Source organism: Ascidiella aspersa, chromosome 9 (genome assembly GCF_963924565.1).
Source record: "Ascidiella aspersa chromosome 9, kaAscAspe10.2, whole genome shotgun sequence".
Classification (NCBI taxonomy): domain Eukaryota; kingdom Metazoa; phylum Chordata; class Ascidiacea; order Phlebobranchia; family Ascidiidae; genus Ascidiella; species Ascidiella aspersa.
This window is the reverse complement of record NC_139455.1, coordinates 2281579-2309325: the sequence shown is the minus strand read 5'-3', so window position 1 is coordinate 2309325 and position 27747 is coordinate 2281579. Positions and strand designations below refer to the sequence as shown.

Sequence of the window (27747 nt, the reverse complement as noted above, 5' to 3'; positions counted from 1 at the left end):
GCCCAGCCAAAGCCCAGCCAAAGCCCAGCCAAAGCCCAGCCTTTAACTCATACCAGCTTAATTTAAGCATTCAATCAAACTTCACCTTTGGTCACTTTCCCGGCGTGCACAGCAGCGCTGCAAACCGACGAATTAATGTGGTAGGGGTCGCTTCCTAGCACCAAACCACCCCCGCATCCAGGGGGGCATAAAGCCTTGTTCAGAGCCTGCTTCGCATTCCCGTTCGTATCACAGGTTACTGCATAAAAAAACTTTACATCAAAACAAACTTTGGTTTATTTCTTGCCAGAGGAAACACCAAAAACCAAACAAAAGACTAGTTAATTGATTCATTCAACAATTAGCTTAACTAACCCATGTTTTAAGTATATTTAATAGTCCTTGACATACGAAACAAAAATAATTAGAACTGCTTTATACACCGAGTCTGAAGCTAGACATATCAGACGCATTGCTCAAAACACAAAGACGCTTACTGTCGAATGTGTAGCTGACTTTAGAGCGTGGGCAGTTGTGGGATGTCACCCCGTATCTTGAGCCGCCCACGGGTTTGAAAGAAACGTTCATGTTTCTGTAGACCACAACAAAGCCACCAAAGTCTGTAAATTAAACACATACATTTTTGTACAGCTACAAAAAGCAAACGTTGTTGTACAACCACTCAAAAAAGTTTTCGTCACACACATAAACGTTCTCCTACAAGCACACAAACAACGTTTTTTGTCACAATCAACAGTTTTTCAGGCTGGTTTTAGTTTCTTTACATCTGAAGTGAAAACATGCAGCTTATAACATTATCCAGCATACACTTGTTGTAGTTACAGTAGATAGGTTAACTCACAAGATGAAAACCTAGGGCAATACTTGATTGCAAAAGTTGAGGCGTGTAATGCAAATATTATTCCATTCAATTGATTTAAAAAAAAACAAAAAAAAAAACAGACCTACATACCGTCAACTAGGCCGAGCTGCATGGCGGCAAGGCAAATTGATCCGCCCGAATACTTGTCAAGTCCGCAAAGTTGATTTCGATCAGATTGTCTCCAGCATTCGCCAGGGCAGATCATAGGACTTATCGAGTAGGTCAAGTCAGTGAAATCAGTGTCGCAAGTGACTGAGAATAAATATAATGTCTGTTGAGTAAAAGTGTAATTATTGCAGTTTTTAACGGAAATAAAAAACTTAAACTTTGATAAAATTATATTTAAAAACAGTTTTAAAAGTGTGTAAAAGCGATTCCAAAACCTAAACTTGTACATCTGTCGCTTGGGGCGCTAAAGGTGGTATATTGACAACAGCTAGGTGACGCTAAAGAGTAAGTATACGTTCTCATGAAAAAACGTTTCACGTGTGTCGCGGTTTCACAATAAAAGTATCGAATTGTTTGCGATGTTTTCGTAACATCCACCAAAACTCAAGGAGTTTGGGGTTTCCTAAAAATATAGAAGGACCAAATGTAATCACCACGATGAAAAGAATGTATTTTATTTTAAGTTAAAAATATTTTTCAACAATTACCTTCAGGAGACTTTTTCAACTTTTTATTTAAAGAGAATTTTTTAAATTTTAATTTAGTTTAATTTTTAATTTTAGCACAGATTTGGAGAAATGACCAGGTTAAGTCCCTTGGGTGCTCCTACATGAATGACAAGCGCATATTCTTGTTTATTAAAAAAATACACATTTCTATTCTTGTTTAATAAAAAAATACACTTTTCTTAAAACGACTTTACAAAGATTGTGTAAAATTTACTAAACCTGACAAAAATCGCTCTTCTGGTATAAACGAAGTTATTAACCAACGTTTTGGCAGCAGATACCAGCTGAGCTTATCAGGGTAAATACTCAGCACGACAAAACGTTAGGTGACGTTGCCGAAACGTCGTCTTATAACTTTGTTTACACCACAAGAGCAATGTGTTGATACTTTGGCCTATTTAGCAAATTTTATTTTAAAATGCCTAACCGCTGTAAAACACCAAGTGTTGCTTTTAATTTTGCATCCTATCTTTATAAGAAAGGCGATTATTTTTTAACTCATTAAAAAAAGACAAAATTCTATCAAAATTTACATGTTGGTCAACATTTATCAAATTATTTCAAGTCAAAATCGATGAAAATGCCCATAAATCGTTTACAAAAATAAAAAAAACTATAGTATTTAAACTGTTTACAAAACATTTTCCTAAAATAAACAGCGTTTTGTTTGTTTGTTTTTAAAATCACGATTAAAAGACGCTACTAATGCAGTAATTCAAACACAACTATGTTGTTGTTTAATTCAATGTAATTCTAATAGGTCAAAATTTTGTCAAAAAATATACTTTTAGGTCAAAATTTATCAAATTTTAAATTTTTCACAAATGCGTATTTATTTTTTTAAAATAATCGCCCTACTTATTAGATATACGCTTTTATTTTAACATTACAAACCACCAACAGTCGTCAAATAATAATAATATTTTTTAATACAACTTGAACGTTTTTTAAATAAAAGGTAAATCAAACATGATTTAGTTTCAATATATTTTTTTGGGGGGTCTATTACATTTTTGTTTCGTCATCACATGTTTTTTTTTCTCGTCGTGCAGTGATGACACCCTTTTATTTTTCTCCGTTTGTACACGACAAATTTGGATGGCTTCAAGCCGAACAGTTGATAGCTGCTAATCCACTGGTAGATAATAGCATATGGCTTAAAGCAGGGGTCGGCAACCTTTTTTGCACTGCGGACCGGTTTAAAACTAAAATTTTGTCGCGGACCGGCCTTGAATAAACAACAAATGTTCAGGAAAGGAAATTTAATTACAACTTTCAATGCGAACTTTATGCTTGTTTTGCCGCAAAGAGATGCTCCCATCTAAGAATTATTGAACTTACTGAAACCCGCGAGCGGCATCCGGCCAGCCAAACAATTTAGTTTAACCCAGCCCGCGGCTCATTTCAATAAAACTTTTAGGCCTTTACGTTTTTTTCTTAAATTACACTGGCATAACATAATTACCAATTCCTATATTCTTACCAGCTTCTCAAAATAAGGATATTTAAGTATGTTTTTCAACAAAATTTTAATCTTACAACCCTGCTACGGACCGGTAACCAACTCCTCGCGGACCGGTACTGGTCCGCGGAACGGCGTTTGCCGACCACGGGCTTAAAGCTTCGTTTTACTTGCGCTTATTATTTGTACGATCAAGGTTATTTCACTCAGTCGTGGATTGAAGTGATGATAGTTTCGATGTTTGATACCCAGTAAAAATAACTTTTCATGTGATATATTTTATACATTGCTTTTAGATGTTCCTCTTGAAAATCTATTTTTAAGCAAAAAGTCATTCCTTCATTGGTTTCAAGATAGTAATTTCTAAAAATTTTGAAAAACATCGCAAATGTTTTGGGATGGAGCGTTGCCAGAGTTAATGGTATCAAATTCCCCAGTTTTTCTATTTTATTTATCATGTGGACATCAGCGCCCCCACGAGGGGGCAAGGGGGCGCACTTGCCCCCCCCTGGAATTTCAAAATGCGATTATTACTATTATTTTTAAGTGTAATATGTATTATTTATAAAGGTTACAAATACTATACATTATCCATTGCCCCCAGTGGCGTATCCAGGTGGGCGGGAGTTCTTACCCCCCTTTTGTAAGTGATATTATCGTTTTTGGTCGTTTTTGTCATGGTTTAACAAACTGTTCGAAGCGGCGTGCTTTTTAAGTAATTGGGTCACGTTTCTTAATCTAATGCGAAACCAAAATCGAGCGCAAAACGCCGTTTTTCGTCTTTTGTTTGGTCGACCGTAAACTCTGGATAGTTTTTCTTTTTCGTGGCCCATTTACGTTGCAAAAAATATCTGTGGCCCAATAGAGTTTTTATAAAAGAAAAAACTTTCAAATAGGTTTAGAACAAAACACAGCAGAACATATTTCAAAACAGATTATTTAATCAACGTGCATTAGTGAGATACTTGCGGCTGAACAATAAATTTACATTCCTTTTTAATTTCTCCCCAAGCCATTATTCCTGTAAAATTAAATTAAATGACACAAATGAAACTAAAAATAGCTTTTTAAATTGGTCTATGGCCCACCAGTGAGCCATGGCCCACTACTGGTTGAGAACCTGTGGTTTAGGTTGACTGATAAGCAAGTGTGTATTCGACAATTGTCAAACCTTCTTTCTTTTTGTCTCGCTAAAAACGTCGAGTTATACGCAGTATGTTCCTCGCTGTTCGGTCTATTCGCTAAAATCCGATGTTGGTGTAACATCGACATTTGTTTAACTGAAGCAGATTCTCAAACGGAGGTATACTTGTGACTATCGTGCGCGTTTCAAAGTACATTTTTAGGTAATGATAGTTAACGCAAAATTATGCTCTTTAAGCATATTCTAAGACAGGGATGTCCAACCTGCGGCCCGCGGGCCGCATTGCGGCCCGCCTGATATTTACGTGCGGCCCACCACTAATTCTCACTTTCAGTAACCTTTATTAAAAACAGTTGTTTCGAATATCATTAAAACGTGAAGATCGCGCAGTATTTGATGTAGGCATAATCTTGTGTTTCTTATAATCGAGTCTAATGTCGCATTTCAACATCCATCGAGCACTTTGTGCACCCATCATTGCTAAGTAAGATGTTTGTTTTTCTGAATGTGTGTTTTTCCGGACCGTTTTAAGGAAATATGTCAGCCCAAGCACGTGAAAACTTAAATTTTCGCATATTTGCGCATAAGTTCACTCTCGAAGAACGGGTGTTTATAAGTTAGGTTGTTTTATGACGTCATGATATGACGCAACTTATGACGTCACCCCTTTAATTTGAGAGATTTTGCGGCCCATCGAAATTTTTAAAGTGGCAATGCGGCCCATTCTGCTAAAAGGTTGGACATCCCTGCTCTAAGACCACGTGCTAAGTGTGCAATCGACACAACTCATTTCCTCTCAACCGCAGCTTGTAATTTAGCTGACTTGGCACACAGCTCGGCGCAGATGTTGCGCTCGTCGTGGCATAATAACACCCGGGAAAAACGATTTTCGTTTAGTAATGCAGGTGGTGAAAGACGTGCTTGGAATTTAGCGCTAGTTCCGTTCATGGAACTTGAAAACTGCGCTGCTGATAGTCGAATTATGTATGATTCTACCTCAATTAATCACACATATTGCACGGTCTTGGTTTATTTTTTCGCCTGAAGTTAACGATTGCACACTGTGATTTCGCAGCTGGCGCCTGACAGGATTGTCGACGACGCACCTAGTCGCTTTTGCTGGACGTATTTGGCGGTTTCTGATTAGTTTTTTTATTAAGTCTTGCAATCACAATTATATGACGTCATACTGTCACTGTTTTATGGCGTCATTATTCATTAACATCAGACGACAAATAGGGGAATTCCCTAAGTTGAAAATTAATTTTGATTTTTTTGGTTACTCCCCTGATTGCCCCCCCCCCCCCCCCCTGGAAAATTTTAGCATGTGGGCTATGCTTTTTTTTGGCTGGTCGAGACCCTCTTAACTCATATCTTCGGTGTACAACGCAGTTCATAAGAAACACATTGTGCATTCAGTGCTACGAATTTCCGACATGAATATTTATCAGTGTACCTCTCCTTTGTATGTGTTTGTCGCTAAATGGGAGAATAACCAATCTGCCGTATTAAACAGCAAAAAACAACAGGAAAATGTTTGTGTGGTTTAAACAGTTTATTGTGTTCCGTTAAGGTTTAACCAAATAATGTTTCCTTTAGCAATATAAGGATACACAAAAGCGATAAAATAAAACGCATGTAAAACACTTTGCATTTGATATCAAACTAACAATTGTTATAACACAAATGTTCAGGTTTTTTACTACTCATAAAGACATAACCAACGCTATTGTACATACCAGCGGAAGATGAAAGAGTGCCTGGAATTGCAATCATCAGTCCCAGGAAAAGAACTGAAACAGATATCGGCGTCATGTCGGAAAATTAACAGAAAATAGAATAATAACTCTATTCTCTATATAATAAAGTCACAGTTAAAATAATGCATCAGGTCGCGTTTGCAAAACTGTTCACATATGAGGCGATAACTTACCTTTACGAAAGTGTCAAAATCAACTTCATAAGAAAAAACGCTGCCTTTGCCAAATGAATATCAAATTATATTTGATCATTTAATTTCTTACCTCGAACGAATTTAACGCTTTTACCGATTTCCTTGATCTAAAAGCTAAAGTAATGCGTTACCGTATGTTTCATTGTGAACAAAAACTATCACCGAGAACTAATAGCAGGTTGCAGGCGAGTAAAAGCATTTAGTAAAGCAGCAAACCAGCAATCGTGCATCTTGTCATTTCCTTGCGCCGCGCCTCTAAGAACTAAAACGGAAGACTGCGCACTTGTGACGAGCATTTCCCGCCTAAAGCCACTTCATCTCTTCGTAATATAGACACGAAGTTTAGGTGGTTGAGTTGAGCTGGCGCGTGTATTTCGTGCCTTGTCGTGGCAACATCGACTCGGCAGTAAAAAGGCTGGCAGAAAGCAACGTGACGTCACACGATTTGTGCCCCTGTGGTGAACACAGTTTTAGGGAATTGTATTTAGCCTAAAGGCGCCATACACAGTATGACATGCTGGTCCTTGTGAGCTAATAAACTATACAAAGTTCAGTTAAAACTATTATTTAATATTAAGCAATGTTCGAATATGTTTTATGAGCCCAATGCGTGACATATCTCTTTTTGAATTAAAAATTTAGTCAATTTGAACCGAACAAATTCATGCAAAAAATGGTTCAGCTTTGGCTACGGTTCGGTAATAAAATGAACTAATCCGTGTTATAAATTTCGTTTCGGGTTCGGTTCTACTACCTAGTTTAAATCTGTCAAATAAATTTGGTGTTACTTTTGCTGTATACACGCATAATTGCCCTCAAAAGAGGTAATAAATTATAAACAAAAACCTCATTCGAATTGTACTTAAGTCCTCCTTTTGAGAGAAACAAATAAGGCCTTTATTATACCATCATTAATACCAAAGCACAAATCATTTTTCACACGACCGCTTGAACCATGGTGAAGATACGCGAAATCCAAACAATCTTGCACGTGTTTCGCATTTTGCAAACTGCTTGGATCAGAAAAGGTATTTTTGTTTTGTTAAATATTCTAACGCTGAATAAATCAGTTTAATGTACGAATTACTGTAAATTGGCATTTATTTTGTAATACAAATAATTTGAAAACCTTATCATTACATTTTTTGGCGATAAACAGTTGCATATCTTACAAAACTAAGTTTGTTGGGCGCTGGTCTAGAATCCTACCACAACGCACATTATTTGGGTTAGGGTGCGGGTTAGCGTTTTGGTCTGGGTGGTTCAAGTATCATTATTAAATAATGAATATAACAACACCTGACCCACCTCCCACCGCTAACTCTCACCCTAACCCAAATTTGGGCGCTCTTTTACTTATGTACGTGAAAAGTTATACAAAAAACAAAACACAATAATACCGCATACCCTAACGCATATTGTTAGGGTGTTTTATGTTTAGTTGAATTATTGTTTATTTTTAAACTACTGAATGGACTTGAAGTTGACTTGGTTGTGATAAAATCGCCTAACTAGGATTGACAACTGATAACTGTGACTATAGGGATGTCTGATAAAATTTGGTTGGAGGCGATACCCGATCCCTAGCCGTTGTGTCGATTCTTGTGTGATGCTAAGTGGTATCTTTGGTGATCCGATAACAAATTAATACAGGAATTTGAGTCGTGATTGTTTTATTTAACATACCAATTTCTGCCTTAAAAAGGAAAAAAAAAACTTAGGTTAACAACATGAGGCAACTAAGGATCATAAAATAGTGAAACATTTGGCCTAAACCTAAAAACATTCCTTTTGATTGGTTCTAATTTCATCTATTTTACTTAAGCATAGTAATAAGGTCTGAATACAAAGAATTCTGATACTTAGACAAATTTCTTATTTTTTGCTAAAAAATAATTTGAGCATAATTGCAATGTAAATATACAAGACTAAATAAACTGAAATGCTATTTCGATTTTTAACCTTATAATTTAATTTATTACCATATCCCAGGTATAGGGTTGGCAAGCCGGTCGGTCAATTGACCGCACTTTATTTAACTGGTCAAATACTCATATTGGATTCAAATGTTGTAAATTTTTGTTTTTGTGATTTGAGTTTCAATAATCTTGATTGTAACTTTTTTAAAGAATTCAAATATAAAATGGTAGGGTTTACCTGATGCAAACACATGTTCTGTGCTAATAACAAGTGTTTGTAATAGCAAGTAGATTTATTTTGTTTAGAATAAATCCAGGTAAATATGATGAATTGCATTTGTCATAAAAGGAAAGACTAGTAGGGGTATACCACAATCTTGCGCTACTTAGAAATTTAGAAGAACCAAATCCCTTATCTCCAGTGGACCCTGGTGATGATTTAGAAAATTCAGATAGTGACAAAGTTGGGATGAGGAGTAAAAATATTTTTTTACTAATGCATTTACTTGTTAAATTTCGTTAATGAACTTGTCGACTTAACTTGGTGGTTGTGCTTTGTAAGATGGGCATGATCTTATTGATTGTCATAAAATAATTGTTTTTGTTTTACAAACCATTGTACTTGAATCAAAACGTTCATATATTTATTTAAAGTTAAAATCAAGGTTTATTTTTAACTTCAATTACATTTTGATAATGTGTATAGTATTTGACCGGCCAAATTCCCAACCCTATCCAGATATATAAATAATGGTATCGGGTATTGCTTGGCAAAAACATAAATTCGGTTTCGGTCTGAAAAAGTGATTACGGTTGATCTCTACCCACTATTGTAGCGACAGGGAAATAGGTGCAATAATTTTTATCTGTACTTTGCACATAGGCCAATCACTTGTTAGCAACACAAAACAATTACATCTATTTTGCAGATCCTCTTAATCAGCTGTGAAGTTATAGTTACACTTGTGCCTTCATTTTTTGTATGTGAGGATTGAAGTGATAATACCTCAGTGACGCAGTGATCGCCTTGTGAGCTGAGAGGAAGTTGAAATTTATAAACATGGCAAGTTTTTGTTTGTGGTTTTATAGTAAAAAAAATTAAAACTAAACAACTTTTATTTAAATGGACACTCTATTACATAACTGTTAATTTTTTTAGTGTGCTTGGTTTAAAAAAAAAATATATATATATACCAAAACAAAAACAACATTACATCATTAAAAAATTTGCAACAATTGTACATGGAAATTTTCGCCTAATGCTGATAAACTATTTTGTCACACAATTATGATTTTTAACAAAATATATTTTGCTCGGACTATCCAAATTCTACTTTTATTTCCATTTTTGCTGGGTTATATTTTTCTGCCAAAATGTAAACTCTGCCCGATTGCATTCCAGTGCCTTCTTGCAAATTTTTTTTGACTTTAAATGCTTGCACAAAACTTGTTGGTGTTATTATTTGGCGTAAAATATGTTAGACCTTTTAAATTTACAAAATAATATCCTTATTTAGATAATATATGGCTTAGTTATGGTGTAAGATTTTGTTTTTTTCCTGCTTAACATCTTCACAGGAAAAAAGTAGAATGATCTTGAGTTGTATCAAAATCTTTACATTTTTTTATATAACTGTACAAGATAGGGATGTTTAAAGTAGAATATTGAATCCTTGGATTTGAATCCAGATGGGATTCAAATTCAATTCTGCTGTTTATTTCGGGTAATTTAAACCGATATAATTGTTTTTACCGCGGATTGTTGCGCCTAATTGCACAAACGCGGGTGGTAAGTTGGCCTGTCGCTGCGGCAACCAATTTACAGTGCTTTAAATGTAACCTGGTAGTGCAGTTTCAGCGTTTTTTCGGGCGACCAATTAACGTGTCTCTTTTGTCTATTAATTAAGTGTCAATCAAGCGGGCGAGTGATCAAGTGTAATGTCTGGTGTGGAGTTCGCAATTTCCCTAAATGCGTGAAGTTGCTAAAGTAACATGTAATTGTCAAGAATTCGTTAAGTCAATAGTAACTTTGTATTCTTTGCAGTACATTATTTGACTGCATAACAGATCACATTAGTAACAAAATATGCCCTAAGACCCAACAATGCTTGAAAAAAATTGCTTAAAACTTCTGTGAGTGTTGCCTTCTACTCACTATTGGCAAAAAAAATAAGTTTTGGCAACAACCTGGACAGTTGACATATTACAGTTTACACTGCTTCAAATGACAGTTGTTATGAGTGTTAAACATATGGAAGATTTTTTTTTATTATAATGTACACATGTTAGAAAATTGTTTGGGCAATTTATTGCTGTGATTGTGGGCCCTGTAGGGTAGATAAAGATTAATCCCTTTCCCAAACAAAACCGAGGTTGAATAATTTAATAAAAATATACTAGGATTCGCTATTCTGGATTTGTTATTCTAGATTCGAAACCTATTATTCTAGAATACCTTGGGATTCTACTTTGAACATCCCTATGTACAACTAAAAAATATATTATTAATGTTATGTATTGCTGTAGAAACTTTACCATTTTTTAACTTGTTTGTTTTTAGGATGAGACCTGTGAGGTGAACCCTAAAGCTTATCCGCTGGCTGACTCTTGTTTGAGTAAAACGATCGTGGAGTTGGTGCAGCAGGCAGCCAACTACAAACAACTGAGGAAAGGAGCAAATGAAGGTATGACTGTGTTTCTGACAAGAGTCTTGAGGCTTCAAGCGAGCAACTAGTAACTAACAAGTAACTAATTAATTACTCGAATGAGTTTTGCTGAAGTAATTTTACATTACTTATTTTTTCAAGTAATTTTGATTCAACCAAGCCAGTGGTTCGTAACATTTTTGTTTCGGCATCTTTTTTTATTCAGTTTTAAAAAATTTGCTTTTGTAGCATTTGTCAATCTTAATACATGAAATCTCTTGAAAAAGAGGGCAACTATTTATTATAATTTATGTAATCTAATAAACAATTAATAAGAGTAAATGTTGTTTTAGCAGTTACATACTATTTTACGCTGTGCAAAGCATTATTTTATTTCCTAATTTTGTTTATGGTAGAAGTTATTATTTAAAAATTTTACCGTTAAAGGTTTCTAAGATTGTCTATCTAAATGTGTTTCTTAAATTCTGGAATGTTTTTTTAGCCACAAAAACCCTGAACCGTGGTATTTCCGAGCTGATTGTTTTGTCTGCTGATGCTGAACCGTTGGAAATTTTACTGCATCTTCCATTACTGTGCGAGGACAAAAATGTGCCTTACGTTTTTGTAAGATCTAAACAAGGTAAATATAAAAACATTTAGCAAGCCGCTAAAATCAGGGCTGGGCATCCATAGTAAAACAACATTGGCTGTGGATTCAACTACGGACCAATTAAACAATTTAACCAATGGCCTCCGCTCGAGCTTCACAAACACATAAAACTAGCTCCAGCACTGTACTGAGGAAAAAAATGGGTCTTTTCTGTCACCTTTGCTAAAAAATTATTCTGCCTTTTGTTAAGCCCACCTGGGACAGGATATGTCAATTTAATAGTAAAATCGCCGGTATATATCTTGTCTTAAGTTCTGACAGCCTCTCTATGCTGAAGCATAATGGCTGGAGGTTGTACTTGTACTTTAGATAGCATTTTGTAAACGTTTACATGATTTAAACATTATTGAAAACGAACAAAGAATCATTAGAAACGTTCAAGATACTCAAAAGATGCTGTTTACTTCTGTAAGGATTTCGATATTCATTCTACGTTCCTCTATCCCAGCGGTTTCCAAACTTTTCTAAAAATTTTGCCTGCTGGACTCTTTGCATGCAATTATTTTGATATTTCCAGCTCCATGTTTTTTGTTGACACGATTGTTTTTAATGTAACATTTTTTCAACTAATGCGAACGATTCGCAGATAGCAGGTAGTACAGCATAACATGTTTGTTATCATAAAACAAAGACTAATAATGATGACAGATAATGTTTAAAACATAGACTAATGTTTAGAAACTTTTGCGTTTTAGACTAATTCTCATTGCGGACCCTCTGAAATTGCTGTACGGACAGGACACCCCAGTTAGGGAACCGCTGCTCTATCCTGTTTTTGTACGATTTTCTTGAGGTGCATGAATACATCAGCGCCATAATTTTGTTCACGTTTTTCCATAGCACTGGGTCGCGCTGCCGGAGTTTCGCGACCTGTGATAGCAGCCTCAATAACTGTCAAGGAAGGGTCGCAGCTCAAATCTCAGATCGATTCTTTGGTGAGAGAAATCGAGAAACTTCTGGTGTGAACGCCTTTGCTTCTTTACTGTCGATTGGCGTTAATAAACAGCCACTGCCGTTTCTTGATGTTTGCTCACTTCAGGTAGTTTGTCCTTCCAACGAAGTTGCGTTTAAAATCGCGGCCGTTGAGTTTTCTTGCGCCATTTCTGCGACTTGAAATGGAACGATGTCTAAAAAATTTGAAAGTTTGATTAAACAGTTGTTAAAACGCCTATTTGTGTATCTTGAGTTGAATAGTATGGTACTGTAGATCCCCCCTAGAAACGGGGTTACCACTCCATGAGCCACCATTTTTTTATTAGGAGGCGGATTATTCGCGGGCCGACTATTGAACTTTGTGTTGATGTTGATTTTCATTATATAGCGAGTTTCATTCATTTTTTTTAGTTTAAAATATCGTTTAGATAACTGTTCAGTAGCTAATAATGCAACTTTGCTTGTGAATATGTAACGGACCAAAATTATTAAACCGATGAGCCGATTTTGGATCTCGGGTCATAGTTTGGTGACCTGTGTTCTGGAACAGTTTGTTTTAACCCCTGGGGCGCGACTCTAGCTATTGTGTTGTCGTTTGGTCGCCGGACTACAGCAGGTCACAAGGTTAAATTAATCAAGATTATAATTTTGATCAATATTTCTCCAAAATTTAAGAAAACTGTAGGAACAAATAGTAAGAAATGTTACATAGTAATTAGATTCGATTTTATTTAATGTATTATTGTTTGTTCTAAAAAAAAAAGCCAAAAGCTTCGCTGTTGGACTGGAGTTTGCTAAGTACTCGGTGGCCACGAAAAACAGGTTGATAAACACTGCCCCCCCCCCCCCCCCCCCAAAAAAAAATACAGGTAGGAAATAACTAAACCAACCTGCTGCAAATAAAATCAGCACAAGAACAAGACAAGTGATCGCTAATGTTGGGATGGCGAGCCATAGAAGGTGACTTAAAGCTGACTTCTTGGAACAGTCCAGCAGGTCGTACACAGGACGACATCTGGCGGTAGAAGAATAGTGTTTAGCGTAGACACGCGGAGGCACTGTTGGTCGTTTAAAACAGATGGTAGTAATAGGCTTTACCAGGGAGTCGAACCGTTTGACTTTTCAGGTTCGGTTCGGGTTTAAAAATTTTTTCGGAATCTGGTTCAGTTTCGGTTCGGAGCAATTTAAAAGTTCCGGTTTAGCTCCGGTTCGACCATCGCTATTTCAAAACCGATTCAGATACAATATAATTTGCGCTAAATCTCAAAATGTGGTTCGATAAATGTAGAGAATAATCTTTGCATTGTAAGTCATTTAATCTAAGTTCCGTGACTTATAAAAAAAAACAGCAACTCAATACTGAAATATCTAAAAAATAAAAATAAAAAATTTAAACTCAAAATTCTTATTTTTTTCATAAAATTTCGAACATGGCGTAACTTGACTCGGTAAAATAGAAGTTGTGACGTCATGCTGGAGCGAACCGCTTTTGTTTACAGGTTCGGTTAAGGCTCAGGTACTTCCAAATTATTCGGTTCAGTTCCGGTTCGGCTCCTTAAATTCTTATAAAAACCGGTTCAGGTTCGGTTACGCTTCGGAAAAAATTGACCCAAAACCGGTTCATAAAGTTCCGGTTCGGTTCCGGTTCGACTCCCTGGGTTTTACCTTTTTATGTGTAGGGTGTATGTTAAATTTAGAACATAAGATGTTATGCATCAAAAATATAGAGGTTTAAGATGATACTGTACCTACTTAAGAAAGTTAAATAAGCAAAAAAGTATTTCCACCGGAGGGCCGCTATTGAGGTCTGAGTCGTCTGAGCAACTCGAATAGTTTCATTAAACACTGAGTCACCTTTGATAACTCGGCTATTAAAATTTATTTGGCTCCCCCTTCCTCTGGTGCCCTAAGCACGTGCTTATTTTGCTTAATGGTTAACCCACCCCTTAATACAGGGGCGGGCAACTTCTCCAGTCGGCGGGCCTGATATGGTATAATTAAGTAGCCTACTGAGCGGGCCGGATTACTGAATTGATACAATAACCGTACTGCCATAGCTTGCATGTTTTGTCGCATAATGGCGGCTAATGTTGTAAAAAGTATACTTGGTCATCCAATCCTTGTTAAATTTGCGGCACTCCTTGTCAACTTTACGTTTATTGGTAAAATTGAAGGAAAAATATTGATGTAAATTCTAAATTTAATTTGGGAACACACAAGAAGACCTAAAAAGCAACAATACCTAAAGCAGAAAAATCAATAATACCATAGTATTAAAGCCAAATATGCAGTAATACTCACGACAGAGTAAGAACTTAATCGTCCGAATAAGAAATAAATCTGTCGAAATAAGGCCTAACCTGAAACTGTAGGAAGTAGGTAGGCCTATGGGACCTGGGACGATCGGCCGTTTTGATGTCGAATTTTAGGCGCACTAGTTTGAATTGCGCCGCTGTTTTGGCACCTGACTTTTTGGCCCTTCGGGGTTATTGGTGGGTAATAGGTAAGGTTAGAAATTGTGTTTGGGTTGAAATTTTTAGGGGAGTTAGTGATGTATTTAGCTAGAGGTGGGGTTTAGGGTTAGGTGAAATGTTTTATAGATTTGATTACGGTCATTTAGGTCTTAATCCGACGGGTTTTGACTTATTCAAATTTAGACGGTATTACGACTATTAGGTCCTATTTGTGTCTTATTCCAACGTTGATGTTGTTCTTAGTTCGATCGTATGGGGCTACAGTTCTCTAGTTTTAACCCAAAATAATGAACTAAAGAATATCTAACAATCTCTATTATTTGACGTATTAGTGGGGGATTGCGGCAGACTGTTGCCGCGGGCCACATTATCATGTAAGACCGGAATCTGTCTGCGGGTCGCTCAAAATCCCGCCGCGGGCCGTATGTTGCCCGCCCCTGCCTTAATACCTGGTTCTGCAGCAAGCACAAGTGCCAGCCATATCAGCTTCTTGCTCCACGGTTCCACTTCGATAGTTTTCAGGGTTCTTTCGAGATTTTGTTCGATCCCGGTTCGCGTATGATGTTTCGAAAAACTGTTTACAAATATGGGGTTTTAAAATTTTAAAGGTTACCTCACAACAGCGTTGTACTGACTTGATTTATGTCGCTGTTTTTAAATGACTTGACTTAAGGTATTTGCGTAAAATCATTTGTTATGACTTAGTTTTTTTACCAAAATTACTTGCTTGACTTAAGTTTTTGACTTTACTTCTTTTCGTTAAAAAGACTTGACTTGACAAGTCTTTTGGCCAAAAACTTAACTTGAACGTAAGTCAACGAGTCAAATGACTTGATTGAATGAACATTTCAATATAAAATTTAAAAAAACATTTTAATATAAAAAAAGTCACTTAATTTGATATTTGCACCTAAAACAATTGTCTTGCTAAATATGGGGGACTTGACTTGGGCAGCTGATGACTATTGACTTAGACTGGGACTTGACTTGTTATTTTTTTTAGAAAACTTAGACTAAAGTTATTTTCTGAATTTCTTGGCTGGGACCAGTTGTTTTAGTTTATCATTTTTTTGACATCGGTGATTAGACTTGGAGTAGACTTGTTCTAATAATGACTCAACTGGGACTTGACTTGGGCAGCTAATTTAGATTGGGACTTTGACGGTATTTTTTAAAATACTTGTCTTGGACTCAAGTTATTTAACAAATAACTTAATTGGGACTTGGGTTAATTTACATACGACTTGACTTACACTTAGGTTAGTTTAGAAATGACTTGATTGGGACTTGGGTCTTTTCAAAATGACTTGTTTATTTATTACTTAAAATTAAAACGTTGAAAATAAATGGAAAATAAAACCTTATCGACTCGTCCCCTCCATTGTCTTCTTGTGTAGCCCCCAGCTCTGGGTTCGATTGGGATAATCATGGGGCCGAACGCCATCCCCATTTTCTGGGGCTTTCCCGGGGGCGGGCGGGGACGGCGCCTAGAGAAGAAAAAGTTTTTAAAAACTATGTACCCCAGGGGTTATTAACCGTTTTGCAACAGGGACTCAAATAAATTTATTTGGGTTTACGTGGACCAGGGTTGACTTGAAGGTTTTTGTTCATATGACGTCATCATAAAGAGATGACGTCATAGTTAAGCAGCCTTGAAACACCCGGTGTCTCCGTTCCAAAGATTTTAACCTTAACCTCTATAATTTTCATTGTTTGATTTGGGTATTAGCGTTTGCCGAATTTTCTCACGGTCTTAGCTATAGATTTAATATCGATGCTTATAATATTAAAATGCAACTGCTTCCCTACACATTGTGTGTTGCTGCAACGGAAGTTATTAACTGTATACTAAAAAACTCGATTTAAACGTATTTTTAATTAGGCAAAAGCATTTTCTCACTCTTTTTTGCTCGGCTCCTCCTGAAGTGCACTCACTCTTCTCCTATCCCTCTTTCTCCGCTCCTCTCTGCTCCCTTGTCGCTCGTGCCTAAAAAAACATGTATTAGAGCAGTGTTTTCCAGTGTTCTAAACAAGTCATTTTAAAGTGACTCAAGTCCAAGTCAAGTCATTTTTTAAATAATTTAAGTCCAAGTCAAGTATTTCAAGTCATCAGTTGCCCAAGTCAAGTCCTAGTCATTATTAGCGCAAGTCATCTCTAAGTCAAATCACCAATTTAATAATAAAACAATAAGCAAATCAAGTACCAGTCCAAGCCAAAGTCAAGATAATAACATCAAAAATCAATCTTAAACTTTTAAGATTTATATAACAGTTAATAAATGGCTCAAATTACCCAATTTATGAAGGTCTTTTATGTGGGCTTATTCAAGTAATTTGCTAAAAATAAGTCTCAGTCAAGTCATTTTACCGAAAAGACTTAGGTCAAGTCAAGATATTTGAAAACAGTGACTTAAGTGGAGACAAATTTAACACAGCAAATAATATTTTCACACCCCTTTCAATTCACCTCATAGCATCGAACAGGTGCATTGGTCTTTCTTGGTAAGCCTCCATGTAATCTTCAACCAGTCGGTTTGGCTGCAGACGTTGAAGTGGAAGGTGGAGGCTGGATCGAGTTACTCGTGACATACTTGAGCGAGTTCGTTTCGAGTCCCGCGAGTCGATTTCTCTGCGAGTTTTGGTGAAATAAGTCCCTTTTTACATTTTGTTGCCACGAGTCTTAGCGTTTATGAAATGAATAATGAAATGTGCGTGCTGGGACCATGGAACAACTTACGTTTTATATGCATAGAATACCAACATATCCCAACGGCTGTAAAAAATTCGTGGTTTGTTTACAGTCACTAACAATGCTGCCATGCTTTGAAAAAACCTATTATGTCATTAGGTGCAGGAATGGGAGGGATCGATACCTCTAGAACGGGTATTCTTAAACGTTTTATACCGCGCCCCCTAAATCATTTTTTTGGTCCGAGTGGGGTAGGGTAAGCATGAAACTTTTAAAAATGACGTCATAAAACAAATTTAAGGAACCTGTTGTTTTCAGTCCAAAACTGAAATGAAGTTTAAATATACATTTCGAAAGAAGGCCCCTGAGGGTTTTTTTTCAAGAAAACTATTTTCTTTAAAATTATTTATTTCATTTATTAAAGTATACACTAAGATTTTTTTTCATCAAAACTAGGCCACGTACCCTCAATAAGTCCGTGGAACCCATCCTATAAGATAAGCACCCAACCTGTTTGTACCCTCTGGGTATGCGTCTTGTCTCGATGGAGTCAAGTTGTCCAGCTCGTCGTACAACCGGTGGAGGGCACTACCGCGCAACGAAGACTCTCCATCGCTCATAGAAATAGCTGAACAAAAAAGAGTAGAACTTTTTGCTAAATACCGCAAGATAACGCTTTGCTATTATAATACGGGCAACTATGTAGTCCAGTGTTTCTTAACCTTTTTTTGCGTGGGCAAAACACAATTAATACAGTAGCATAATAAAAGTTCAAATCGAAATAAAATTGGTTATCTCTTTGGCTACCGCAATTTTTTATATTTTATAGAACTTTGCTCAGAATCAATCAAAAAATATTTTAGCATGCGAAACTACAGAAGTCGGTTATAAAAAACAAATTAAACGTTCGCCAATTTTCAGTCGCGACTTACAGGCTGAAAAACACTGATTTAGTTATATATACTGGGGTTCGTAAACTGGGTCCTGTGGACTCCTAGGGGTATGTGGACTAATTTTGGGGGTTCTTGAAAGCTTAGTTAAAGTTTTACTGAATTATTTAAAAAAGGAATGATTTGTGTTATTTAAAGAAGATTAATTACAAAATATTTGGCGCCTTGAATCTACAAATTGCTTCAGTTCAACCTGATGTACTTTAACCTCTAGGAAACAGACGAAAAGTAATAGATTGATTATTTTAAAGTGGATTGTCTGGCTTAATCTGGTAACAAGACACTAAACAGCCCACATCAAAATAAATATGGTATGTTTCAAGCTTTGCTCGTTTAAAATAAAATTTGCTGCTAAGTCACAAAGACGTTTTTTAGATGCCTAGTTTAATGGCAACTTTATTCCTATTTATGTGACGTTATCCGTTAACCCTAGATTAGATACATGGAAACCGAAATGCAACGAGCAATATTCTTAACAAGGCATCTCACAATCGTTTGGTGAATCGTTGTAGGTTGTTGTGCTGAAAGTGGATGAGCCGGAGGAAATAACCGAGCTCTCATCCAGATCCGAGTAGGTCAGTCCGCTGTTTGGCATGTTGCTATGACAACAGAGAGGCAGCGTTATTAGATTGTTTTTAATTTAACAACCTTTTGGGACAAAATGGCTGAAGGTTGTAGTAAGACCAACGGTTCGAATATCTCTTTATTCATTGGCAACATAGTGACTATTTTTCAAGAGCCAGCATTCCCTAATATTTTGTTATCCCAAGGCTAGGCTACATGATTTTTTGAGTTGACTTTATAAATAACTCTGAGGTTTTGGAATGAATTCATGGTACAGTTTTACAAGGTGTGTAAAATACACCGAATTAAAACACAAATCGGAATAAACTTAAAACCATTAAAAATAGGATTCTTTAACCATTCAAATTAGGCTTGGGAAAAAGAGAACAGTAAGTAGGCCTATTATTAAAACTGGTTGGATACCTTGAAATCAAACTTAATTGAGTTCGATATAAAAGATAAAAAGATATGAAAAGTTTCGATTAACAAACTATAAAACCATTACTAAATTTTTGGTAACCGGTGTGAGAAACTTGTAGGGCGTTTTAACTATATCAATGTAACGACGTGGTTGTATATTCTTATTCAGAATAGAATTTGAAAAATACGCCACACGTGACTTTTTTTGCTTTTGGAAATCTTACAGAAGCAAGTGAAAAAATATTTTTTTAGCACATTGAAGCACAACATTCTACCGCGGCATGTATCCACCTTCGATGATTACCATTTTATCTTAAAACCCTATTACTGTATATCCAATTAAAGCGATGAAGACCAGTTAACCCACCTGTCTATAGAGTCCAATTCCACGTCAGTATATTCCTCATAATCGAACTCTGGATCCCGGATGCGTACTGATGCTCTCATCTTACCACCTCCAGGACTCGGAGCGTTCATCTTACCGTTCTGGCAAAAACTGAAGAAGTTAGCTGATCCTTGATGGGAAAACAATTTTTTTTCGCCGTTTTTTTTGGTTTGAAAATACCCTCACAGTCAGGTGATACAAATAGGGCATTTCTTAAAGTAACTTTAAAGGGAAATATTCTTGAAGTTTAACTTAGTCATTCAGTTTCGACCAAATCAACCGATATTTTCGCTGAGGAAACTTTTCAGTTCGTTTCCACAAGTTTTTGTCCATGAACAAACTAAAGGGGCAGATTTTCTAGGTCGGGAATTTATATAAGTGTAACTCCGCAGAATAAAAATTGTTTAATATTTAACGAAATCAGCTACTATTGTCAATATAATGACAAGATTTAGTTTACCTTTCATTAAAACAATTGCCATTGGAAACGGTACTAAGACCCAAAAGTCTTTAAAATGCACGTATATACTTTGGACAGTGTTTGGTTTTTTATTTTGTCAAGGGGGGCGTGACGTTTTTTTCCACTTAAAATGACAACTTTATTTTATGTGGGCAAAAATGTGCACGCGGAAATATACGCACGTTCGTTTAGAATGGGCAAAATGTGCAACTTTTTTTGGAAGTACTTTTATCAAATGTGGACACATTGTGTAATCAGCTCGCCGTCTCCCTTTTGCAATAAAAGTACCTCACTGTCACGAGGTGGTGTGGCTGGCTTGAGGGAGCTTTTAAGCGGCACCATTTTCTGTTCAGCGTCATAAGGCCCGTTCTTGGAGATTGCTGCTGGACTTTCAGATTTCATCCTGAGCTTTGGAAACTGTAAACGAAAAGAGAATCCCGTAAAGTTTCAAAAGATTACCAAAAATGCGCGTTTTTAATAGATTTTCTGTTAACGCCTTGTGCCGACAAAATGGAAACAAAAGAAAAATGAACTATTAAAAATAAAGGGGTTCAATTAATAAGCTAAATAACAGGAATGATTGTCTTAGACTACATTTGTAACCAACAAAACTAAAACTGTTTGGAATCCTAATAGGTTCCAGCGATCTCTTTTAAAAAGTAATCTAGTTATGTTACTGTGCATGTTTTGCGGTGGTTATAACTTTACCAATGGAAAATAAGTGGAGAATGGCGTAAGTCGTAAGATAATGATTTTGCGTAAGTGCACCTAAATAAATAACTTGACTTGGCTTGAGTCAAATGACTGGATTGAAACTTGATTGAAAAAGTACCTTTATTTATAATTTTTTATAAAATTGTTTTTTTACCTAATTGACGCACGTAAAACAATAAGCTTACTTTATAGAGTTGTCTTGTTTTTTATTAGAGTTATTGGTTCAAAAAAGAACAATTTTACCAATTTTAATGGTTTAAGTTTGATTTTTATACCAATATCTTGACTCAGACTTGACTGGGACTTAAAGTCACCTGAAAATGATTTGTTTGCAACACGTGAAAATAATTTCCTTAACACACGCTTTAAAACACACAATCATATGATACAGCATTATCAGTATTTATAAATTCCCACCCTTGAACCAAACACAGCTCTCTTCTTCTCCCTTTCCCTCTCAGCTTTCGCTTGTAACCTCCTGATTTCAAACGACTTGTTCGTTTTAAATCCCTCCTTCTTCTCGAGTTTGTCTGATAAAATCTGCCGAAACAATGATCAGCAATTTTCGTTACATTAACGTAAAAATATATCCTTGAGCTGCCATTACATCGATGGAATTTAAGCAAACTTAGATGTCATCAGTCGTAGAACGATTTTAATATCTGCTTACAAGAGAAGTTTTATTTAAAATAATTTTTCAAGATTCCTTTTCCATTTTGTTCTATTTTCGTTTCAGCTATTGAAGTTCAGTATACACTAAAATATTTATCCACCAGCACTATATTTGTGGATGGTTTAAATTCAATTTTTATGTCTTGGAAATTCCAAAGAAATGTTTTTTTAATTAAAAAAAAATCAATTATGTTATTCCGGTTGTGGTACCTACTGTGAAAGTACTTTGGGTATTGACCCTGAACTTTCCTTTAATAGAAGTCTTACCTCAGTTTGGTCGTCTGCTATGAATCCGTCTTTATCATCAAGATCGTCGTAAACAGTTGAATCCTCGTTAATCGCTGAAACAGTTATTTGTTGAAATTTAATTATGATTTATGTGCAACACCTAAATGTTTAGAGACCCTGCTGTGAAATCCTAAATATTAGTCGTTCAAAAAATTTTTTTTACATTCTATTGGTATGCATTACGGCCGCTACCTAACAATCTAAAGGCCAAGATATTAGCAACGTGTGTTTTGTTATATTGGATTTTCTGATACAACATTTAACTTGTTATTAGTACAACGCATTTAATTTTTAGAATAAATCAGTAATATTTCAATTAGGCCATGGGCCCACTAAAACTTGTACCCCAAGGAGTTAAGGACCCCAGTTTACAAACCATACTGCATTACAGCCTTTTTGAAATAAAATACATAGTTTCAAACACAGAACAATAATGATAAACTTACTGATTGTGTCGTCTTCTGCAATGCTTACACTTGGTTCATCGATAAGTTGACTAGGTGGTAGAACTATAATCCCCTTCTGTGCTAAATCCCTCTTTAAATCAGCAACCGCGTCAGGCTCAAGAACACCAAGGGATTCCTCAGCTTCAACCTCAACTCCTGTGGATAAAATAAGCTTCGGGTTCATTTTGTATGGAATAAACCAAAGGTGTTTATTCGTTAATGTAACTAACCGCTTCTGAATTCAACCTAAAACTCTGACCAGGGCTGCGGAGTCGATTTACAATAAACCGCGTCCGACTTCGGCCCAAAACGATTAAGCCGAATGCGAATCCGACTAAATTTGCGATTTTGTCGAGTCTGCGCATGCGTACGTTGGACTCGTCACTCGGGTAATTTTATAAAGTGCACTGAAACTTAGTTTAAATACATTTAGGGAGATGGTTATTGCCTGGTGAAAAAAGAACAAGAGGCAACAGTGATGGTGAAAATGAATAAATAGATTTTAAACGTTTTCGTATTATCCCCGTTTAGAAGTCCTACAATAAATCAATCATTTTGAAAAACGCCTTTCTAATGTAAGAAATTATGACCTGCATTTAATAAGTAAGAAAACTACACAAAAACGATGCAATAACCTGAATGTCTATCAAAAATGTAAACATTTGGGAAACTAATAATAACTTAATAATGAACTGCAAAGCCGAAAAGCTTGAAGAGACGGACATGATTTTTATTAGGACGTTTCGATACGAACTTGTATCACCAGTTGATGAAATGTGTTTTGTTTGGATTTGCAGTTCATTAAATGATCAAGCTACATTACAGATCCTCGCATAGTGTACTTTAAGTTTGTTATCAAAGATATTTTACTAGCATACTTTGCGCGTATCCAGCAAGGTCGAGTGGTTTTATGATGATCGATTTCGGGACTTCCTCGTCTTCCCTCTCTGGCGCCTCTAGCGACTCGTGTTCGCTCTCCACGCTCTCCGGCACCTCCAGTGGTTGCTTTTCAACGGATTGTTCGGACTCGCTTACTTTCTGTGAGATGCTTGTATCTACATGATGCGGGAAATTGTTGAATGAAATATCATTTGCTACTTGCACGCCAAGGGAAATGCACATTGTAGATTGAACAGTCTTCTCTTTACGTGTCTGAAGTATGTAATCAACTAAAATAAACCGTCTTCCTGTAGAGTTACTATAGTTATGTTTTCGATCATGTCAAGTGGCTAACGTTATCTATTGTGAGTTTTTGCTAATACACTTGCGATAATTGCTCTAATCGTGCACAAAGAGTTGTACAAGGCTTGTCAATTATAAAAAAAATGATTTTTAAAGATTCCCAAATATCTTCCGGCACCCTTGAGCATTACGAATGGCACCCAGTTTGGGAAGCACTGTGCTACATGATGGAATTATAAAAATACATACTTATTTTGAATTATAAAAGTGCACACTTAAGTAAATTTGTGGTTACCAAAAAACAGTAAGATTTTCGTGACCTATAACAAGATTTTTTTTTTAAAGCAAAAATGTTTAAAAGAGTACCCCGGTTGGGATCCACTGTGCTTCATGATAGAGTTTTAAAACAAGACATAAAAAAGAAAATTGTCCAAAGTGAAATTAATGTAAACAAAACAGTAAGTCTTCCGTGACACCCAATACCTTTATTTCGCAAGCATTCCAAATGATAAACAAGAATTTATTATAAGCGAAAAAGTCGAAAAAGCATTTCGAGTAACAAAACCAACCCAACGCAAAACATTATTGGGTCTGTGTCGTTACTTTAATAGCATTTTTTAAGACAGCAAAGATAAATTTGATACTAAAACCAGTTTCTGTAGTGTAGAACTAAATCCACTGACCTTTAACCTTTACAGCCGTTTCTTGCTCAGCCTCAACTTCAACTCTCTCGCTTTGCCTTTTTTCTTTTCCGTCCTCGCTTCTCTCTTCCTCGATCGGCTCGCCTTCTTCCTTTTCCTCTTTCGCTGCTTTTTCGCTCACAGAAGCCGCTGATGAAGCAGAAGTAGGTCGGCTTCCCCCTTTGGTTTTAAGGGTTGCCGTTCGATTTTTGAGCGGAAAATTAATCTGCCGCGGAGGCAGGTTGCGACGCGCGGGGATTTGAAGTCGCTTTTTCCGCGCAAACTTGCTCGATTCCCCGGGTTCGGTCTCTTCTCGGGGTGAAGTAGGTACAGCGGAGGCTGTTGGGGTCTGAACAACGTAGCCTATATTTAGAAAACCTTTACCTACACGGGCGCTATTATAAATAATGTATCCTAGGCTTGCAGTTTAATGTTTTATATACAAAAATTTCGATACTTACACATCCAAAACACGATACACATCCAAAACGAGATAAGAAATGCAGGAAAATTCATTATGGCTATTTGCCCGGCTCGCTAGGGTACGCATATAATCATTAGTGATAAATGATTTTTTATCGATTTAATATACAAATAAAATACATAAAATATCTACAAAATATACAAAATTAAGTAGGTTAATATATATGCGTATATAGAAAGTTTCTTTAGGAAAATACTAGTGTTATCTAAACTTAACAATTTTGTCACTGAAGAAAAGTTCGAGTAATTTACTAATGGCTCGGATTGGACTAGTTTCATTCGAAAGTGAACATTACCAAACATATGTTCTTCTACTAATTGTTTAAAACAGGGCTGCGGAGTCGGTTAAAAATAACCCGAGTCCGGCTCCCGAGTCCGAGTCCGACTCCGGCCAAATGTAATTTTGTCGAGTCCTGAGTCCAGCTCTGACTCTACAGCCTGTATTTTACCCAATTATGCAACTAAATTAAACTGGATTTTCTGCAATCCACTAATTGATCCACCCGCATTACATGGTTTAAAAATGTTCCACCAATTGCTATTACACTTTTACAATTTAAATTTTGCCGCCTTAACAGTTTTAAAATTTGATACTGTGCATGCGCATGTCGGACTCGGGACTCGGGTAGTTTTACGCGGTCTTACTCGAGCCCCGAGTCCCGAGTCCGACTCCGACTCCGCAGCCTTGAAACCAAAAGAGGCCATTTAAAAAACTTAAAGTAAACGACATAAATTATTTCCATGGGGTCAAAGAGGACCAAAAAACTTAAAATCCCGTGGCGTCGAACAAATATTTTATAATAAAACAGCATAAAGAAAAATTTATGGAAATGGCCTAAAAAAAATATTTATATTTTATGCTTTTATTAAGCAATGACCGAAAAACGCTTTCCTCACTTTTAACATAGTGAGAAGGCACTGATCAAATCACCTGTTCTTCTTCTTTACTGAGCTCCGGACTCGGAGTGAAGAATGCTTTTGCCGCCGGACCCTTCTTCGGTTTAGGAGCAGGAGCAAGAGGGGCTTCTGTTTTCTTCCAGATCACCTTGAGGTCTTCCTCTCTCACCACTTTTATTCCTCCCTCGTCTTCCGCGTACGTCAGAGTTTTCTGCGAGACCTTCACCGCCTCGCTACCGCCCTCTGACGGCAGTTCGCCACCCTTGCCGATTTCGTCATTTTTCCTGCGCGAACAAAAACAGTGTTGTAATGATGCTTGAGTGCTCTTAAGTCACTGTTTTCCAATGACTTGACTCGTCTTAAGTTATTTGGAGAAACGATTTGATTTGACTTTTGGACAAACGAATTAATTTGAAGCAACTTGGGTTTAAATTAAGTAAAAACTACACCAAAGCAGCTAAAAAGATTACCTCCACCTATTGGAATAACCTGAACTGTTATTATGACTTAAGTCACTGTTTTCAAATGCTTTGACTTGACTTCAGGTTTTTGTGTAAAATGACTTGACTTGACTTGACTGAGACTTTACTTTAAAGATTTGTACAAAAACATTGCAATGCAACAAAATAGTATTAAACTTTGTTAAGACCACCAAAAAAACGTCAGTTAAAAAAACACAGATTGGTTACAGGAAACTGATGATGCCACTTGGCGAAATATATTTTCCTTTTAAACAAAACGTCTGATCCTGTTTCTACTCATGTTTTTAACTATGAGTTTTACTTGTTTAATTGAATAAATTACACTTGTAAGGCATCCTACCTATTTCTACTCTTACCAGCTTGTAAAGCAATGATATTTAAAGATTATTTTAAAATAAATTACACGTTTTATTTATGGCGGCGCTTATACGTAATGACAGAAATTCACAACACATAACGTTTGCCACTCAACATGATCTAAAACACATCTCTTTAAAGAAATCAACTTTCCTTTAAAAAGGATTAAACTTTAAATAATTTGAATTTCAAATCAACTTTTTACCCGGCCGTTTAAGACATTTTTTATTAAACATAAATGCCCGTCCCTGCAATATTGCGCATACAATAAATAATTCGTGTTAGCGAAATTATTTATTGTATGCGCTTTTTCACAGCAAATAATACTCACGGCCCAGCTGTAGCTTGACTGGTAGGGTTTGTGCTTTCAGATACGACGGGCACTACAGCGTGTTTGAACTCACCAACGAACAAAGAACGGCCGTAGGTCTTTTTAGGGTATAAAGTTCCAGGCAGCATTATGATCGTCCTACACCTCTAACAACTAATATGTTTCCTGTAAACAAAGCACCTTTCATGTGAGTTGATTTTGGGCGATGTACCGTAAACATTGAAACACACGACTGAGACATTACATCCTTTTAAATTATGGCGGGATTGTTATTTGGATTACTTGGGTTAGGCGAGCGTTCAGCTTTCAGGAAGTTATTTATTTATTAGGTTGCAATATGTGAAAAACCTGTTTGGGGTGCTACGACTATTGACCGTTTGGAATAAGTAGTGAAAATTACAAGTTCTATGTTTAATGTTACTCCAAAGAAAGCCGTTTTAAAACAAAACTTAAAGATTAAAAAAACGTCCAATCTAAAAACATTCTAAAATAATTTCCAAATCTCAAACAACATTACGTTGCGGAGAAAAAAATACAATATTATTGTTATTGTCCGAAGGGTTATTTCATCCAGTTCGCGACATTTTTTTCGTAATCATGTCACCAAGATAAAACACACTTATCCATAATTTATTAAATCGTTATTTTTTTTGGGATCCCAATTTAAACAGAGTTTTGATGTAACTTGAAAAAGAATCTCAAACCCAGAAAGGTCGATTAAATGAACGTTATCTTAATTAAGACGCTTTGATACGTATTTGGATCACCATCAGTCAAGCACTTGAACTGTTGACGATACAAGTACGTTATATCTAATTCTGTAGATACAGCTTCACTGTATATGGCCTGAAATTAAAGTTTAAAAAGGTATTTATCTCAAACTACTTTTTATCTCCAACAAATAAAAAATTACGTAAGTACAAAGTTTACACATTTCCCACTTTAACCAACAAGTTTTATCTCAGTAAAGACCTCTACAAACCACCAACTTCACATGTTTACCTCTT

At 36.2% G+C, this 27747-nt stretch overlaps 3 protein-coding genes across 4 annotated transcripts; 1 reads left to right on the top strand and 2 right to left on the bottom strand.

Moving 5' to 3' along the window:
- Window positions 1–74: 74 nt before the first annotated feature.
- Window positions 75–5960, bottom strand: LOC146131849 (cysteine-rich secretory protein LCCL domain-containing 2-like). Its single transcript, XM_083397107.1, has 4 exons — window positions 5885–5960; window positions 953–1114; window positions 477–599; window positions 75–238 (listed from the first exon to the last, which is right to left on the bottom strand). The coding sequence occupies exons 1-4, from the start codon at window positions 5958–5960 to the stop codon at window positions 75–77; spliced, it is 525 nt and encodes a 174-aa protein (XP_083253233.1).
- A 2985-nt stretch (window positions 5961–8945) lies between these two features.
- Window positions 8946–12370, top strand: LOC146131848 (NHP2-like protein 1). 2 transcript variants are annotated; one of them, XM_083396716.1, is made up of 4 exons: window positions 8946–9081; window positions 10579–10702; window positions 11166–11303; window positions 12174–12368. In XM_083396716.1, exons 1-4 carry the CDS (start codon window positions 9079–9081, stop codon window positions 12296–12298), a joined length of 390 nt encoding a protein of 129 aa, XP_083252842.1. In that variant the 5' UTR covers window positions 8946–9078; the 3' UTR covers window positions 12299–12368. The 2 variants fall into 2 exon arrangements, with proteins under 2 accessions (XP_083252842.1, XP_083252843.1); XM_083396717.1 differs by lacking the exon at window positions 8946–9081 and adding an exon at window positions 9957–9965 and having other exon boundaries at window positions 10594–10702; window positions 12174–12370.
- On the bottom strand, window positions 12369–26868 carry LOC146131847 (uncharacterized). The gene is made up of 17 exons (XM_083397105.1): window positions 26741–26868; window positions 25605–25854; window positions 24194–24539; window positions 23207–23383; window positions 22329–22481; window positions 21862–21935; window positions 21340–21462; window positions 20497–20625; window positions 19731–19849; window positions 18869–18978; window positions 17940–18057; window positions 17208–17369; window positions 16641–16727; window positions 16101–16227; window positions 15190–15314; window positions 13157–13281; window positions 12369–12460 (listed from the first exon to the last, which is right to left on the bottom strand). Exons 1-17 carry the CDS (start codon window positions 26866–26868, stop codon window positions 12369–12371), a joined length of 2445 nt encoding a protein of 814 aa, XP_083253231.1.
- Window positions 26869–27747: the final 879 nt, after the last annotated feature.

What these genes read in the sequence shown, in the direction of transcription:
- LOC146131849 (XM_083397107.1), bottom strand. Translation starts at nt 5,960, where the DNA reads ATGACGCCGATATCTGTTTCAGTTCTTTTCCTGGGACTGATGATTGCA. An exon ending in CACTCTTTCATCTTCCGCTG is followed by an intron (nt 1,115 to 5,884) that starts GTATGTACAATA and finishes ATTTATTCTCAG; the next exon opens with TCACTTGCGACACTGATTTC. An exon ending in AGTCAGCTACACATTCGACA is followed by an intron (nt 239 to 476) that starts GTAAGCGTCTTT and finishes TTTTTTATGCAG; the next exon opens with TAACCTGTGATACGAACGGG.
- LOC146131848 (XM_083396716.1), top strand. An exon ending in GAGGAAAGGAGCAAATGAAG is followed by an intron (nt 10,703 to 11,165) that starts GTATGACTGTGT and finishes ATGTTTTTTTAG; the next exon opens with CCACAAAAACCCTGAACCGT. An exon ending in TTTTGTAAGATCTAAACAAG is followed by an intron (nt 11,304 to 12,173) that starts GTAAATATAAAA and finishes GTTTTTCCATAG; the next exon opens with CACTGGGTCGCGCTGCCGGA.
- LOC146131847 (XM_083397105.1), bottom strand. Translation starts at nt 26,868, where the DNA reads ATGCTGCCTGGAACTTTATACCCTAAAAAGACCTACGGCCGTTCTTTG. An exon ending in AGTCAAGCTACAGCTGGGCC is followed by an intron (nt 25,855 to 26,740) that starts GTGAGTATTATT and finishes TTGTTCGCGCAG; the next exon opens with GAAAAATGACGAAATCGGCA. An exon ending in GAATTGGACTCTATAGACAG is followed by an intron (nt 18,979 to 19,730) that starts GTGGGTTAACTG and finishes CTGTTGTCATAG; the next exon opens with CAACATGCCAAACAGCGGAC.